Here is a 16,927-nt window from a genome sequence, read left to right as displayed (position 1 = left end):
CTGCCAAGTCCTCCCAATCTCCTAAAGGAACCCCCACATCCCCCCACCGATCATTGGGGTGTCCTTCTTCGCTCTCTTTCTCCAAGCCCTGCTCAGTTTCCACCCCACCCCCTGTACAGATCCTTTGGGAGAAATTCTCATCAACGGACGCTCTGGACGATAGCATCACCTGAAGCAGGAGATGGCCTTGGGAGAGGCTGGTGATACCCTGGCAACAGCGATCCTATCTCCCCTGCCAGGGTGGGGCGATTGTGTCTCATCCAACGAGCAGCCCTCGGTGGCTTTTCCTCCCATTTGATGCCACCGGCTAATCGTCCTGGCTGCTGGCCCTCTGCCTTCTCCTGTCCTTGGCCTAAGATCCCAAGTGGGCTTGGAGGATTTCCCTGGAGCCTTCAACCTGCATGGAGCAGGGTTCCAGCCAAGGAAGCAGAAATACAAAAAGGCTCAACCGGGGTGGGGGGGCTCAATCCCTCCCATTTTGGCTTGCCCCATGCCACACTGGTTGGCAGAACATTGCATGCCAGAAAGAGTCAGAGATGCGGCAGTTGGGACTGCAGTTATCCTGATGCTGTGAATGGCCAGGCTAGAAGAATGGGGCCACTCTGGAGTCTCCGTTGACCGCTGGGCCTCCAACTTTCTCATCTAGATGGCCGGGGGGGGGGAGTTCATGCCCCCTCTAGGCACCTTGGCTGATCCATCCATGTTTTTCTGTCCAGCCAGAACCTCACAAGAGGGCTAAGCAGAGCATGGCTACTGGGGTCCATAGTGGGCTGTCCCACCCTGGCTAGTGCCAGCCCTTCAAGGGTATGGGCAGCCTGTCTAAGGTGGGTGGCAGTGTGTTAAACATCCCGTGCCTGGTGGACTGAGGCCACGTTATCCCCCAGCATGCACCAGGCTCCCACTGCCTGGCTCTCTTCCCCCCTGGTAATCTAAAACAAATATAACTATCTAGCGTAAAACTCTGTTACAAGTGATAAAGAAAAATAGCTGGAATAATTTTTCCCACCCACACATACCAATGAGAAGAGGAAGAAAGTGGTGTGCAGAGACACACACACATACACACACATACACACACATACACACACACACACACTTATCAAGAGAATCATGGGCAACGCAACCCGCCCCGTCCATCAGAAGGGGCCGTCCTGCCCCCCTCCCTCTCTCTCCACTGGGCCACCTGATAATCAACCTTGAGGTTTGCATAGAAAACTTCAGGCAGAGAGAGATTACTCAGACAGGAGTCACAACAGAGATAAAAAAAGAAAGAAAGGAAAGAGAGTTTGTTGGGGGGAGTGAAAAATGGGGCAAAAATAGAAGTTGGAGAAAGGAAGAGAAAAAAAGACACAGGGCTTAAAGGAGATAGCAACGACAAAGACTTTCTGGCAGTTTTGGGCTTAGCGGGATGCGGCAATTTAGCTGAAAAGGCAAAATGGAGCACACACACACACACACACACACACACACACACACTTCATCCCCTGGATATTTTGTGTTGTGTGCGTATGTGCATGTGTGTGGGGGTGAAAGCTGAACTCTTCCCATATTCCTCTAACTCAAGAGTTGGGGAGCCTGGAGCGCCCCTGTTTGGTCACCCTAGGAAGGCCCATGGGCTCCAGGGACACATAACCCAGGTCTCCCCCCCTGAAACAGCCCTCTCCCTGCCTCAGTTTCCCACCTGCTGATGGAAGAGAGGCCCGCCTCCCAAGAGCTCCGTGGGGCAGCTGAGCAGATGGCTATCGCCTTGCCCTTTGAGATCGACGGGGCTGGAGGGGAGGGCTCTGACGCTCGGTCCACGGATCAGTTCCATTAACTGATAAACAGGCACTTTTCACCTTTAAAAGGCACCTCAATTAATCAGCCCAGCACCATTACGTTTAGTGCAGGTGCTTACAAGAAAGAAAGAAAGAAAGAAAGAAAGAAAGAAAGAAAGAAAGAAAGAAAGAAAGAAAGAAAGAAAGAAAGAAAGAAAGAAAGAAAGAAAGAAAGAAAGAAAGAAAGAAAGAAAGAAAGAAAGAAAGAAAGAAAGAGAAGGGAGAGAGAGAGAGAGAGAGAGAGAGAGAGAGAGAGAGAGAGAGAGAGAGAGAGAGAGAGAGAGAGAGAGAGAGAGAGAATACTGGTTCCCACACTTTTCTGGGCAAGGATGCAGGGTGGGGGCCATCACCTCAAAAATGGCTGCATTCAAAAAAAAAAAAAAACAAGCTACAGAAACATTTGTTTTGTTCCCCAAAACAATCGTGTAGATTTAACCCAAAGGTGCTTTTTCCAAAAGGCAACTGGACTTTCTTGTTTGTTTCCCCCTTGAAAACATTTCGCTTCTCATCCAAGAAGCTTCTTCCATTCTCAAGGAGAAAAAAACCCAAGAAAGTCCACTTGCCTTTTAGAAAAAAATACCTTTGGGACAACCATGACATGAATGGTTGAGAATCTCTACAGACATGCAGATTTAAATTAAACCACTTAGCACACATGCAAAATAACTGTGTCTATGTCCAAATCCCTTTTCATATGACAGAATGGGGGCAAAATGCCCACTGGACCCCCCCCCCCCCTTTTCTTCAGCCCTGGCATCCTGTAATTTGGGAGAATCTCAAGAGGTGGCAGCACCAACTGGGTGTTTTCTGAGCTCAGAAGCTAAGTAGGGCCTAATGTGGTTCATACTTGGATGGGACCACCAGGGAATCCCAACCTGGAGACTAGGCCGAGCACCTGAAAACCATCCCAGAAAGCTGAAACTACGCAGATGCATCCATGAGTCATCAGGAGTTGAGCTCCTCAGAAATTCGACTTCACCTGAACTGGCAGCAGGTGAAAGGTGTGCCATGAACGAGAATCTGTCAAGAGCTGTGACAGGAGGAGGAAGAGGAAGGGTGTGGTTACCTTGGCTGAACGTGCCAGTGAAAGAGAAAGGGACCTGGGTCTCTCCATCCCTCTTGCCATTCAACCAACAGGCTGTGACTGAATTAAACGTTCAACTGATTGGAAAGCACGGCTAACTTGGCCCAGGTTATGAACCAGTATTGAGGAGCTCAGAAATGGTACAAACAGGCTGGACAGGGTCAAATCAGAATAACAGAGTTGGAAGGGAACTTGGAGGTCTTCTAGTCCAACCCCCTGCTCTAGCAGGAAACCCTATACCATTTCAGACAAGCGGTTAACCATCAGTCAACCACTATCGCTAGATGCAGATCTTCACACATGAAATCTAGCACCGCCCAGACCCAAAAGCCCCACCAGCACCTGGTTTCTATTCTTCCCAAAGCCCAGGCAAGAGCTGGTCCTCAAGAACCCCTTGAATTTTCTACAGCGAGGGGGAAAGTGAAGCGGGGCGCTTACTGGAACCCCAGTTTTCTTTTCAGCCCTGCTGGCTTGTTGGGGCCTCTCTAGGAAGATGCTAAGCAGCTCCAAGCAAAGGGAGCCTCTTTCCATCTTAGCTCCACCCGGGGGGCCGAGATGGAGCAGGCAAGCGCCCCCCCTCCCGGTTGGGGACAACTCCAGCGGCTGAGCTGCCAACCTGAGGGACGGGGAAACCAAGGCACGAGGCTGTTTCATCCGCTGCGACAGTGCCCAAGTTGAGGATTATAAATTGGAGCTATCACAGATTTGCATATCGGAATTTTAAAGCAGCCTAGACCCTTCCAGCGAGCAAGGTCAAACGGAAGATTAAAAAGGGAAGGGAAAAATAATCCCGTCCCTCTCCTCCCCCTTGACTCTTGCATTATGCTTGGCACAGCGGGCAGCGGCGGCACAGCACTCTCCCTGCCCTCTCCGCTCCCCCCCCCGGTCTGTGCTGCAGCTGCTGGGGCTGGAGAGGGACGGCTGCATCGGGGAACAAGGGGACCTGGCCCCCCATGAATGGCAGGTGGCTTCAGAATGAGGCTCTTCTGGCCCGCTTCTGCCAACTCAGGAGAGGGACCCAAAGTGCTTTTGGGTTGGCCGCCAATGAGCTGCTCTTTAGAGATAGACTTCCCCTGAACATGGAGGTTCCACACAATTCTCCTCACCCGTAGCTACTCCAAGACCTCCTTGTCCCTTCCCATCCAACACTCAGATTTGTATTTCAGGTGCATCTGATGACCTGACTGGCTTATGTGCCTGTTTTTTGACTTGCTTTATATCCAGCTGTTTCTCTGCAGACACGAGGCAGTTCTCAGAGAAGAGCCTCGTCCTTTCATCCTAGCAGCAGCAGCAACAGAATATTTGTGATTGGCCGGATAGGCGCATCTGGAGACGGACCTGAACGCAGAGCCCAACCACCAAGACAAATGGGTCTGAATTGCCTAGGCAGTCCTCAGCCTCAAGCCATCTGTGGCACTTTTCTCGGGACAAAGGGGAGCCACAGCTGGCACCCAAAAGTAGTCTCAAGAACTTGGTGCATAAGACGCTGCCAAGCTGGAGCTGCACCTCACTGGGAGTGGAGAACGCACTCTTGGTCCCTCAGGGCTCTCCAGAGGCTGCAGAGGCATCTCCCCACAGCTGCTGCCCCTGAGGGAGGCTGTGCTGAACTCTGCCAACTTGGGCAAGGAGAGTGAGGCTGCTAAGGAAGGAAGGAAGGAAGGAAGGAAGGAAGGAAGGAAGGAAGAGGGAGGGAGATTAGAAAAAGGAAGGGAGGGAGGGAGAGAGGGAGAAGAAAGGAAGGAAGGAAGGGAGGGAGGGAGATCAGAGGGAGGGAGGAAGATCAGAAAAAGGAAGGGAGGGAGGGAGGGAAGGAAGGAAAGTAGGAAGGAAGGAAGGTTTGGAATAGCCCAAACTTGCCAGTTTCAGGAACAGAAGCCCAACTCCCAGCTGCCCTGCCTGCTCTCTGTGTCTCCAAGCCTTTCCTGCCTGCCAGAGCTGACACACGGCGGATCCTGCCAGATAAAGAAGAAATTCTACTGACAGTGTCCTCTTTTTCCTCTTTCCTTCCCTCTTTCTGCCATTCTCCTCCTGATAAGTGCGCTGCCTGCACGGGGACTGATAGAAGGCCTATCGTGGCGGTTAGCGCAGAAAGGAAGGGCTCTATCACCCCCGTATCGCCGGACCAAGATCGACTCCCAGCCACACAGAAATTAATATCACTCCAATTACCGCAGTGGAGATGGGCTGGACGGAGCGATAATAAAATCTCTTTTGCATGCAGAACGCACAGAGCCAAACGGGGTTCAGTCGCGGCAGTGGGGTGTGTGTGTGTGTGTGTGCCTTTTCTAGGCCTGCTTTCCGCCTCAGGGAAGGTACAGACCAGTGAGGCAGGAGGGCAGGATTTCTCCAGCAGGGAAGGACTGGGCTCTGAACATATCAGGGGTCCTAACTAACTCGGCCCCGGTGGCTTTTGGGGTCCCAGGGGGCCTTTTGGGGTCCCAGCAGAGAATTATCCTCTGGGACATTTCCAACCGAGGTGGCACAATCTATGCCAGTCTTTCTCCACGGGGGCAACTTTAAGATGTGCGGATTTCAGCTCTGCTTCTAAGGGGAAACCACTTTGGACTTCTTTGCTTGAGACCAAAAGAAGCGCTGCATTAATTTTGTGCCCATTACAATTGCTTCTGATGATAGAAACACGGCGTATTACTGAACTTCAGATCAAAAGGTGAATGTATTTTATATTTGTAACTATATCAAAGAAAGATGCAAGTTGCTTTTTTTGTTGTTTTTTCCCCCTCTTCCTTTCCCCCTTACACTTTGCCCCTCCCTACGTTTTTTTTCAGTTTCCTTATTCTTCTTGGTAGAAATTTAATAAAGTATAATTAAAAGATGTGTGGACTTCAACTCCCAGAATTCTCCCGCCTGCAGCACACTGAGCCTCCCTCTCTGATTTTGCAACCCCTTTCCATTCATTCTTCCTTGTTTCTCCCAGGTGGCGCTTGGCCCTGGGGGAAAAGCATGGGATTTCCCCTCTGGACCCGGGCCGGATAGTTTTCACTTGCGTCATCCTCAGTGAAGGTAAGATTCTTAAACTGAGCATTCAGTCAACAGGGAAGACTCGACAAACTGTTGGTTGAAGAATAAAGCCACCGGGGCCAGGAATGCCAACTGCTGTCCTCCAGGATGCTTACAATGTGGTGGGAAGGACGTCCTGGCATGTGGGCCAAGGACCATCACTACCAGCGACGATCAGGGGCCAAGCAGGCTTGGCTCCCACAGGGCAAAGGTCAGGGATGGGAGAGAGCAGATAACCAAGGAGAAGCTGTGGACTTTCTGCAGATCTATTTCCGGTCAACACACATCCAGGAAGAGCCAAGGGTATCAGCCAGGTTGCGAACACTCGTTTCCCTTCCTGGACTAGGAGCCAGATGTGAGAAGGGGAGTTGGAGAAGAAAGAAAAGGGGAAAGCAGAGGAATGCTGGGAGAAAAGATATTCCAAAACAGCTGGGGAAAGAGTGGAAAAATGCCTTCAGGCCATGGAAGGAGTCTCCACGCCAGCCATCTCTAGGTTGGGTGTGTTTCCGAACTGACCCGGGTGAACGAGGAGCAGGGGGGGGGTCTCCTTAGTAATTCTCCCTTCCTTTCAAGAAACAAAACCCATGAGAACAACAGATGGAGGCATTCAAGCTCTTAGAGCAGAAACTGGAGCAAATTTGACTTTTGCAAGGAGAACCTTCTCTCTCTGTTGGCTTCATTTTGTATATAAGCCCTGTAAATAATTTTAGGTGAGCATAGATTTTTTTTTAACCAGTCATGAAAGAAGAACTAAACATGGATGTGGGTACAAATGCATGCATGTTCATCCATGCAAATGATATGATTTGAGAGGTTCAAAGATGCTGTAAGGCTATTCTTTGATTTCTTGGCCTAGCCTGTCTTGCAAAGTTATTGTTAAGGTAAAATAGAACCTTGCATTTTCCAAGCATTTTTCTCTGAGCTGCTTGGAAAAAGATGGAGAAATACACAAGGAGCTGCCTTTAACTGTGTGGGAAAGTAGTAGTAGTAGTAGTAGTAGTAGTAATAATAATAATAATAATAATAATAATAACAACAATAATAATAATAATAATTAAAAAAAAGTTGGAAGGGACCTTGGAGGTCATCGAGTCCAACCCCCTGCTCAGGCAGGAACCCTACACCATTTCAGACAAATGACTTGGCCCACACAATGTCCTGAGACCTCTGGTGTCCAGCTATGGCTCCAGATGGAAAGAAGACATTTTCACAGCCTGGCTCAATATAGGTTGGGCGTCCTCAAATAAGACGAAGGTTGTGTCAGGATCCTTTTGTGGACCAAGGACCACATTTGACCTTTGGGTGGTACATTAAAAGATGCTCTCCAACAAGCAGGCATTTCCAAGGACCCTTTGCCTACAAGTTGGGTGCCGTGTGATGACAGCAGCCAATGGACAACCAGATCCCTGGTCCCTTCCACTCCCTTTGGTCTACTCTACAGGCAGCCTTAATCGTCAGGCTTTGGTTGAGCCCGAGATCTCCTGCCATAGAGAGAGACACACACTTTCACAAGGCACAAGAGCTGCTCCAAGCTACTTCACTTATATCCAAGCTACCGTGCCCATCACCCCGAATGGAGCCACTGCGTATCTCACATATATCTGAACTTCTGTTTTTACACTTCCTTACTGTTCTGTTAACAGATGGAGACTGGCACGCCCAACCGTTTCCCCGCATACCGTGTCAGCCTACAGTTTAAAGTCCAAACCAAACACCAAAAGCAGGATCCGGCTTCCCTAAACCTCTGAACTAGCATAGTCACACGATAGTCACAGCTCCCAAGCTAGCTTGAGTTTGGAAGCTTTTTGATGTGCCTCCAGTTACAGAAAACAAACAGTCATGATCAGTGATGTGGGAGAAAGCAATCAGATGGGGCACTTCCTCCCCTAACTCTCCCATTCTAGTCTGTTGATTCTTAAAAGGGACCCCTTCCTTCAGAGCTGTCCCAAACAAGTGAACAGAGGCTTTTAAATATCAGTTTGGGAAGATAATTCATAGGCCAAAGCTTGGTATTGTATAAAGTTTCACAGCTGGGCAGAACCAAGTCAGGCAGAACCAAGCTGGATGTGGCAGGCAGCTTCCATGCTCCCCGTCATGCTCCATGCCGAGAACCATGTGCTTTTGAGAAAGCGAAGAGAGGAGATTTACCTGGCCCCATCCACAGATCGGTCTCTGGCATTTGTGTCTTATCTGACTCTTCTAGATTCTCCTCTTTGGACTCGGCCCCTGAAATCAAAAGAGGAAACATCACAATCGCATTTCAAAACCCACAAAGAAGATACAATCAGTGGTTAGGGCAGGAGATTCCTGCTCAGCTGTTCGCCTGGCTTCATCTCAACCAGAGGGCCCATAAAGGCTTAGCGGTGGGCACCAGAAAGCAAAGCCTTCAGATATTTTCCAGATGAGGCATGGAACCATGAAGGACCATCTCCCATTAGGGTCCCTCCTTAGTCTTCCCATGGTTTCCTTTACCTTTTCTTCTTCCTTGCAGGAAATGATTTAAGGAAGTAGAACTAAAGGGGCTAGGAAAAATAAGGCTGGTTTTCCCAAACAACAGGTGAGATTCCCAACCTAGATATCACTTCTTAGAAGAGGACTGTACATCAGGCGAGACTGGAACCTTAGAATGGGGGCCACACTTTCAAAAAAACTTTATAAAGAAAAGGAAGCTATATATAACTTTTTTTCCCTTGCTCATCTGCTCTCCAAGTCACTTCTCCATCTAATAAACCATCATCTGTCCACTTTCACTGTGATTTGATGCAGTCCACCTCCCGGGCTAGGACTCTGATGTTGAGAAGAACTGGGCCATCTGATGTTTAAGGACCCACAGGAAAAAGATTGATGCGAAACTATTTATGTCTTCTTTTCTTTGGCAGTGATTTTTATCATTGTCCGCTGCCTGGGGTTCTTATGGAATTGGGTGGCCTTATAAACTTAATATATAACGAATATACCCTCAGCAAATATTTGGCTTTGATTCAGGAAAGAACCTGGAGCCAAATAAACAAATAAATAAGAGGCCTCGGAAGGGAGACAGTCGGCTGCCAAGCAAGGGAGGATTCAGACAGGAACAGGGTGAGAAAAATCCTTGACGCCTATATTATGATTATTTATTATGCCAATTCAAAGCCCCCACAAGAAGGAACAGGCTTTTCTGTTCACTAGATCAGGAAAGATGCCACAGAAAAATGGGGGGGGGGGGAGCTGGGGAGGAAAACAAAAGGCACTGAACTTGCATGAAGCACCTTAAGACAGAAGGTATTAAAGGACACCTGTCGAAATTTGACCCTGAATTTGGGGTTTTGGGGATCAGCCCCTAAAATGGTGGGAATGAAAAAGGAACCACAGATTTAAAGCCCCATTTGTTTCATGCTCAGTTAGTGCTCTCATTCAGGACATGATCCACAACAAGAGAAACCACCTTCTTGATCCAAGGAATTAAGTGATTCACTTAACAACTGTGGCAAGAAAGGTCGTAAAATGGGGCAAAATCCGCTTAACAAATGTCTCACTTAGTAACAGAAATTTTGGGCTCCCTTGTGGCTGTAAGTCAAGGACTACCTGTATTTTATGGCTTCCTAAGAACATTTTGGGTTGCACTTGATGATCCAAAACCACAATTTCAAAAAAAGAAACCCTTGTTTTGGTTTCTGTATTTACTTGGTCAACAAAGAAGATGAAGGAGTTGTGTCCTTGTTATGCTTTTCCTCTGGTTCACAAATAACAAGCTTATCAAGCCTACTTTGAGGGCCACCAAGTCCTAAAGCCACAGCAGAGGTCACATCCTTCCCCTTCATGGATGGCTAACAATACTTCAAAACAGCGATGACCACGATAAGACAAAACAACAGAACGACAAACAAATTTGGGGAGGACTCTTAGAAATCAACGATCATGCAAACTTCCCCTAGCAGTTAAAGGATTATCTCCAAAACAACTGCAGTGCTAAAATAGCAGGAGGATCAACTGAAACTTCTCAAAACAGGATTTGAAGCTGTTAGATATGAAGAAAGGATTTTCTCCAGAGAACAAATTGCCAGAAAGCGAGTGGAAGGAGCTGATGAATGGCCACATGGAAGTCCATTCCCACTTCTCTCTCTCTCACACATACACATATACAGATCTGTGATAACTACCCTCTCCCCATGCACACATATCTTAGTGGGCACAAGTGAAGAACTGGTTGAGCAGAATCAGCTGTGACTTCCAGGTTGTCTAGCTAGAATTCTCAAAGCTACTGAGCAGGAACCTCCAGCCTTGGCAACTTTTAAGACTTGTGGACTTCAACTTCCAGAATTCCCCAGGCTGGCTGGGGAATTCTGGGAGTTGAAGTCCAAAGTCTTAAGGTTGCCAAGGCTGGAGGCCCCTGCTCAATAACTTTGAGACCAGGAACAAGAGAGCGTCAACTGTTAAACCTAGGGAGTACGGGAGCTGGGCTTGCCCCCAACCCAGGCCCACCCTCGGCTGGTTGACCCCAAGGAGAAGCCCCTTCCTGGGCCAGTTTTACCTGGGCTGCCCTCAGAACAACCGAGAACCATTATTCTCACCATTACCTGCCAGTTGANTTCTTTTAATTTGGTTTTAATATAGATATGTATTGTATTGTGGTTTTATAAGGCTGTTAGCCGCCCTGAGTCCGGTGAGGAGAAGGGCGGGGTATAAATTAAATTATTATTATTATTATTATTATTATTATTATTATTATTATTATTATTATTATTATTATTATTATTATTATTATTATTATTATTATTATTATTATCTGTCGAAATTTGACCCTGAATTTGGGGTTTTGGGGATCAGCCCCTAAAATGGTGGGAATCAAAAAGGAACCACAGATTTAAAGCCCCATTTGTTTCATGCTCAGTTAGTGCTCTCATTCAGGACATGATCCACAACAAGAGAAACCACCTTCTTGATCCAAGGAATTAAGTGATTCACTTAACAACTGTGGCAAGAAAGGTCGTAAAATGGGGCAAAACCCGCTTAACAAATGTCTCACTTAGTAACAGAAATTTTGGGCTCCCTTGTGGCTGTAAGTCAAGGACTACCTGTATTTTATGGCTTCCTAAGAACATTTTGGGTTGCACTTGATGATCCAAAACCACAATTTCAAAAAAAGAAACCCTTGTTTTGGTTTCTGTATTTACGGTACTTGGTCAACAAAGAAGATGAAGGAGTTGTGTCCTTGTTATGCTTTTCCTCTGGTTCACAAATAACAAGCTTATCAAGCCTACTTTGAGGGCCACCAAGTCCTAAAGCCACAGCAGAGGTCACATCCTTCCCCTTCATGGATGGCTAACAATACTTCAAAACAGCGATGACCACGATAAGACAAAACAACAGAACGACAAACAAATTTGGGGAGGACTCTTAGAAATCAACGATCATGCAAGCTTCCCCTAGCAGTTAAAGGATTATCTCCAAAACAACTGCAGTGCTAAAATAGCAGGAGGATCAACTGAAACTTCTCAAAACAGGATTTGAAGCTGTTAGATATGAAGAAAGGATTTTCTCCAGAGAACAAATTGCCAGAAAGCGAGTGGAAGGAGCTGATGAATGGCCACATGGAAGTCCATTCCCACTTCTCTCTCTCTCTCACACATACACATATACACCAGTACAAGATCTGTGATAACTACCCTCTCCCCATGCACACATATCTTAGTGGGCACAAGTGAAGAACTGGTTGAGCAGAATCAGCTGTGACTTCCAGGTTGTCTAGCTAGAATTCTCAAAGCTACTGAGCAGGAACCTCCAGCCTTGGCAACTTTTAAGACTTGTGGACTTCAACTTCCAGAATTCCCCAGGCTGGCTGGGGAATTCTGGGAGTTGAAGTCCAAAGTCTTAAGGTTGCCAAGGCTGGAGGCTCCTGCTCAATAACTTTGAGACCAGGAACAAGAGAGCGTCAACTGTTAAACCTAGGGAGTACGGGAGCTGGGCTTGCCCCCAACCCAGGCCCACCCTCGGCTGGTTGACCCCAAGGAGAAGCCCCTTCCTGGGCCAGTTTTACCTGGGCTGCCCTCAGAACAACCGAGAACCATTATTCTCACCATTACCTGCCAGTTGAAAGACTAGTGGCACAGGGCATGTTTGCCTTTCGAAGGCTTGTTCCAATCCACAGGCCCCATAAACGGCACCTAGCAGGCTGGGTCTGTGTGCGTGCGTGACGTCAACGGGCACGGGCCATTATTATTAATACAGGTGACGAGGGTGGGGAGGCGATGATTAATATCAAATCAATCGGCGGGTATAAAAGTCCCATTATTTGGGGCTATAAATCAAAGTGGCTGGCATATTGATTGTTATCCATCCCGCTGAAAGCTTCTTGCTATGCACCACGGGAGCAACAGTTATTGCAGCCGGCCCGTTATCACGCACTATCGCCTTCTTTTATCACGGCGCTAGTGCCAGGTGCGCCGCTCAGCCGGGAGGGAGAGATTTCTCTGTGGCTCTTTTCTCACACACCCCCGCCAGAGGCTTTTGAAGAGAGCTCTGACATCCGATAAAGCCCCCCCCCACTTTCCTTCTGCAGACCAGCTGGGTGGATCGAACTCTGCCACTGAGCCTGACCCTTGGCCTTTCACAAGCCTCCTCCCAGCCCCCAGCCCCAAACCCCATGCCCACTTGCCCAAATATCCACCCGCTTTGACCGCTGGGTGAAGGACAATAAATGAGGCATGCTTGCTCGTGATTTCTGCATGCAATACACACGACTCCCACGGTCCAGCCACATGCATGCATAGCCCCCTAGGTAGGAGAGGGATGGCTCTTTGACGGATCAAAAGGTCACCATGATTAGGAGTGTGACTGTCTTGCAACGCAAAGGGGGGGAAAGATAGTTCCAGAGCGGGACAAGAAATCCATAGTCCTTGAGTTACAGCTACAATTTATGTTGCTAAGCAAGACGTTGTTAAGTGAGTTTTGCCCCATCTTACGACCTTACTTGCCAAAGTTGTTAATTGCGGGCAAGTGGAAATATTGAGCAAAGGAGGAGGAAAGTCCGAGGTCAGCACTCCCCTGGCCGTCTTTCCAGGAGGAGCCACAATAGACGCGGGCGCTTTGTTAGAGAAGGGCAGGGATCGATTGTAACTGCGGTGCCGCCAATCCTGGGCAGCCGTTGGCAGCCGCTGCCCCCTCCTCCCCCCCGGCAAGGAGGTCATAGTTCAGGAAACTCAGGATCCCCAGAGCCTCTACCGGGAGAAGTGACTGTCCCTCTCTTTGGAATGGAGACCGTCCGTCTGGACTTTTCTACCGGAGCCTTTCCGGGAAAACACCAAAATATATTGGGGGAGGGGCAGATGGCAGACGTAGAAGAGCACTACAGGTGCTTATAAACTGTAGTTTAGCGACTGTTCAAAGTTACAGCAGCACTGAAAACAAGTGATTTACGACTGCCTTTCACACTTAACAACCGTTGCAGCATCCCGATGATCACGTGATCAAAATTCAGCTGGTTGGCATCTGACTCGTATTTATGACGGTCGCAGCATCCCGGGGTCACGTGATCCCCTTTTGCGACCTTCCAACAAGCAAACTCAATGGGGAAGAAGCCAGATTCGCTTAACAATCGTGTGACTTACTTAACAAGAGCAGTGATTCGCTTAATGACTGAGGCAAGGAAGGTCGTAGAATGGGGCAAAACCCGTTTAACATTAAGTGGAAATTTTGGCCCCAATTGTGGTCGTAAGGGTGCTCTTGGGCATGGGTAAACTGCCCCCCCTCCTTCCCCCCCCCGGGCAAGCCAGCCAAGGCACTCACTCTCGCTGCCCGGGGACCCGGCAGAGTCGCCCTCCAAGGATCCTTCATGATCTGAAGTGCTTCCTTCCTTCTCGGACAGGCAGTCGTCTTCCAGAGGGCCCCCGGCTCCTTCGTCCATCTCACCCAAGGCGCCTGCAGGAGCAACGGAAAGACTGGAGTTAGGTTAGGGGCCGATCCCGCCTCGTTGAAAACCCAGCATGGCCGGCTGGGGAATTCTGGGAGTTGAAGTCCACAGTCATAAGAGTTGCCAACATTGGGCACCCCTGATCTAAAGGTAGCCTTGCAAGACTCCTACGTTATCTTGGCATCACACCTGTTCTGAGGGGGCGTCATCAGAACAATGGTGCCAAAATGTAGGACCCAGAGCTACAGCTTAAAGCCATGTCAAAAGGGAATGGAGGCACACAGGTTGTGGTCATGGCAGTAGAAGACTTGATAAAAAAAAAAAGTACTCAAGAGACAGGGAGCATTATGCCCAAACATACATGACGGTGAAGGCTACTGACATGTTCGGTTTCTTTACGGATTCCTTGCTTCTGATATGGCCAATCGGGAAGACTGACACCCCCCCCCACACACACACACTCTTTGCAACTGGGGCTGCAAGGGCAAGACGAGGAAGCAACATGGGGCACCACAATGATCGCAAGGGCAGGATGCTGTTAAAGAAGGCCTCCAGATAGACCTCATAATGGACCAGGCTTCATAGTTCAGAAGAAGGCTCACATGCCCGATCTAGAACCTTAAAGGACTGGAACTCATAATCAGGAAGAAAAATATTTTTCAATCCTCCTCAAGTCTATAGACAATGCTGGCACTCAGGGGGCCACAATTCCAAGGACAGGGAACATGGGTCTTCTCAAGGCCTCCAAGCTTTTCTAGCATCAGGGCGTCCCAAACAAGATTGTCTCTGATCTGAAGAGTCCAAAACCAGCTATGCTAGCAGTTATTGCCAGATTGAGCCAGGTTCACTGGGGAGATGCTGGTCCAGGGGCCGTGGGGGTCTCTAACCTCTGCCCTCCGGCTACCTCTATCTGTCCCCCTATCCCTGGGGAAGGGGAGCGGGCAAGAGAAGAAATAGGGAAGGACCGAGCGGGTTAACTTTATCAGAACCAGGAGCGTGAAGGCGTGAAAGAAAAAATTAGCCTAACGAATTTACAGTGAGAGAAACGATTTGTTAGCTCGCGATTGTTTCTGAATATTATCAGAGCTTTTTTAATTGTGCTGGAACAGAAATTAGTAGCATTAGAATAAATTGCCTTTTCTTCTCTGGCAGCCTCTTTATTCACGCTCATTGTTGTCTGCTTTGTATAGATTATGGGGCCTTTGTTCTGGCGGAGTAAATATACATGCCTGAAGTCTCAGAGAGTGGCTGAGGTCTGGAAAAAGGCACGGGGGTTCTCTCTGCTTCTTGGGGGGGAGCTTTGTTTTCCTGGGGGGGCACGAGGGGCAAGTGGCATCCTTACAGGGTACAGGACCTTCTCCTTTCAAGAAAGAGGACGGGACAGGCTGATTAGAAGTGGAGCAAAACGCCTCCCCCTGGCATCTTCGCTGCCCAACATAGAACCCCCTTGCTTGGTGTACGTTATAGTCTTCAACCCCACTTTGATTTTTGAAAACAAGTTTATTGCTCTTTTGGCCATGAAGGAAGCCTAGGAAATACACTACAAACACTGGGATGCAGAAAGGTTCAGCAAAAGGTCCAGAGGTTGGCCAAGGGGTGGATGGAGGGATCCCCTGGTGCCCTGAAAAACTGCCCAGGTCCAGGGGTTGACATCTCTATTTACTTCCGAAGGGAAAAACTGAGGTCTCACCACTCCTACGTGGGGGGCTGGACCTGCCCCTCGCCTTCCGCCAGGATGCAGTTAGAGATCTGTGATTTATGGCCGAGCCTGATAAGTTAACTCCACAAACTGTGGCTTATCCAGAAAACCACAACTTCACACAACGTGTAACCCCTTTGAGGCTTATAATTTATGACTTAAAAACTGTTGCTACATAATCAGGGAATCTCTTGGGGAGCCTGATACAACTCAACCAAGAACCCTGGCAGGTTGGCAGAACCCACATAAAAAATTTGCAACTCTTTTCCTTGGGGAAAAACAGAAAGCTATTATTCCAGAGGTCCCCTCTGCGTTCATATGCACCCAGAGACTCTGTCACACACACCCCGAACACCACCCCCACCCCCAGCTTCCCTAGACAAAGCTGGGCTCTTCCTTTGGAAGAGAGGAAGGCAGGCAAAGGGGAGAGAAGAGGGGAAGAGTGTGGAAGAGGTGCAAGGGAGGAAGAAGGAGGGAGGGAGCCAAGTTGGGCATCTTGTCTACGGGATTGCTCGGAGCCTAGAGGAGTTATCACTTCATGCAGACTCCCTCCGTCAGCCTGATCTGTCTATTCTTCATTAAGCAAATACGCTGAAATGGAAATGAAAACATAATAGCTATTTGATTTTGGGCGAGATATTTTGCATATTGGCTCAGTGCTGATAGTGGAATTTCATCAACTCCCTTTTTTCATGCTTTAAAACTGAATTACTAAAGGCTGGCTTTACAGGGAGGGAAGGGGCGCCGAGACACACTCACTTCCCAGATTCTCCCGCTCAGACGATTAAACTGGGGTTCCTTCCCTTCCCCCCACCTTCTTTCTTTTTTTAAATTGCAGCCATTGTAAGGGAGAACTGGGGCAAATCTGAGATGATGGGGCCAAGTTACCCCAGCAGATGCTCACTGGCTTTCTGCCCCTTCCATTAACTCTGTGGGGAGGGGGGAAGAGATGGAGGAGTGGGAATGTGTCCATATGCAGAGGGAGGAGAAGCCCAGCATTTGCAAAATCCCCAAATGACTGTGCTCTGGGGTAGAACGTCTACCCTGGATGAAGAATATGTGCTATGTATCTGCAAAGCCCTGGGGTTTCATTCCTGGGCAGGAGAGATGAGTCCCACAAGCTATTAGGATGAATCCGATGGATCTGGGACAAGGCCATTCCCTTTAATTTCTGGTCAGAGCAGCTGCACCCACCACCTGGCCAACTCTGGCTGATTTCAGCAGTTAATCAGGGTCAAACCTGGCTAGTTCTTGAAAGATAATTAGAAAACCACTTTTGCAAAACTTCCCAGTACCTCAAGAAGACTTTGTATGCTACCTCTTGTGGGGTCCTTGGTGCTCTCTGAGCTTGGTGGTTTTCTTGCGGACATTTTATTACCAAACTAGGAAACAACATCAGTGCTACCTATTCTTTATCACCA

At 48.5% G+C, this 16,927-nt stretch overlaps 1 protein-coding gene across 1 annotated transcript in view; it reads right to left on the bottom strand.

The window, feature by feature from the left end:
• The window catches only part of ZFPM1 (zinc finger protein, FOG family member 1), a 64,483-nt gene that overhangs the window by 21,364 nt on the left and 26,192 nt on the right, over positions 1-16,927 (bottom strand). The window contains exons 4-5 of the mRNA XM_015811394.1: positions 13,684-13,815; positions 8,068-8,145 (exon numbers count right to left, since the gene is read on the bottom strand). Of these exons, the coding sequence (XP_015666880.1) occupies positions 8,068-8,145; positions 13,684-13,815 (210 nt within the window). The remainder of the gene's footprint in view (positions 1-8,067; positions 8,146-13,683; positions 13,816-16,927) is intronic.

Source organism: Protobothrops mucrosquamatus, unplaced genomic scaffold (assembly GCF_001527695.2).
Source record: "Protobothrops mucrosquamatus isolate PMUCROS unplaced genomic scaffold, P.Mucros_1.0 scaffold41, whole genome shotgun sequence".
NCBI classification, from domain to species: domain Eukaryota; kingdom Metazoa; phylum Chordata; class Lepidosauria; order Squamata; family Viperidae; genus Protobothrops; species Protobothrops mucrosquamatus.
Note: the sequence above shows the minus strand (reverse complement) of the source record. Positions and strands in the feature narration are given on the sequence as shown.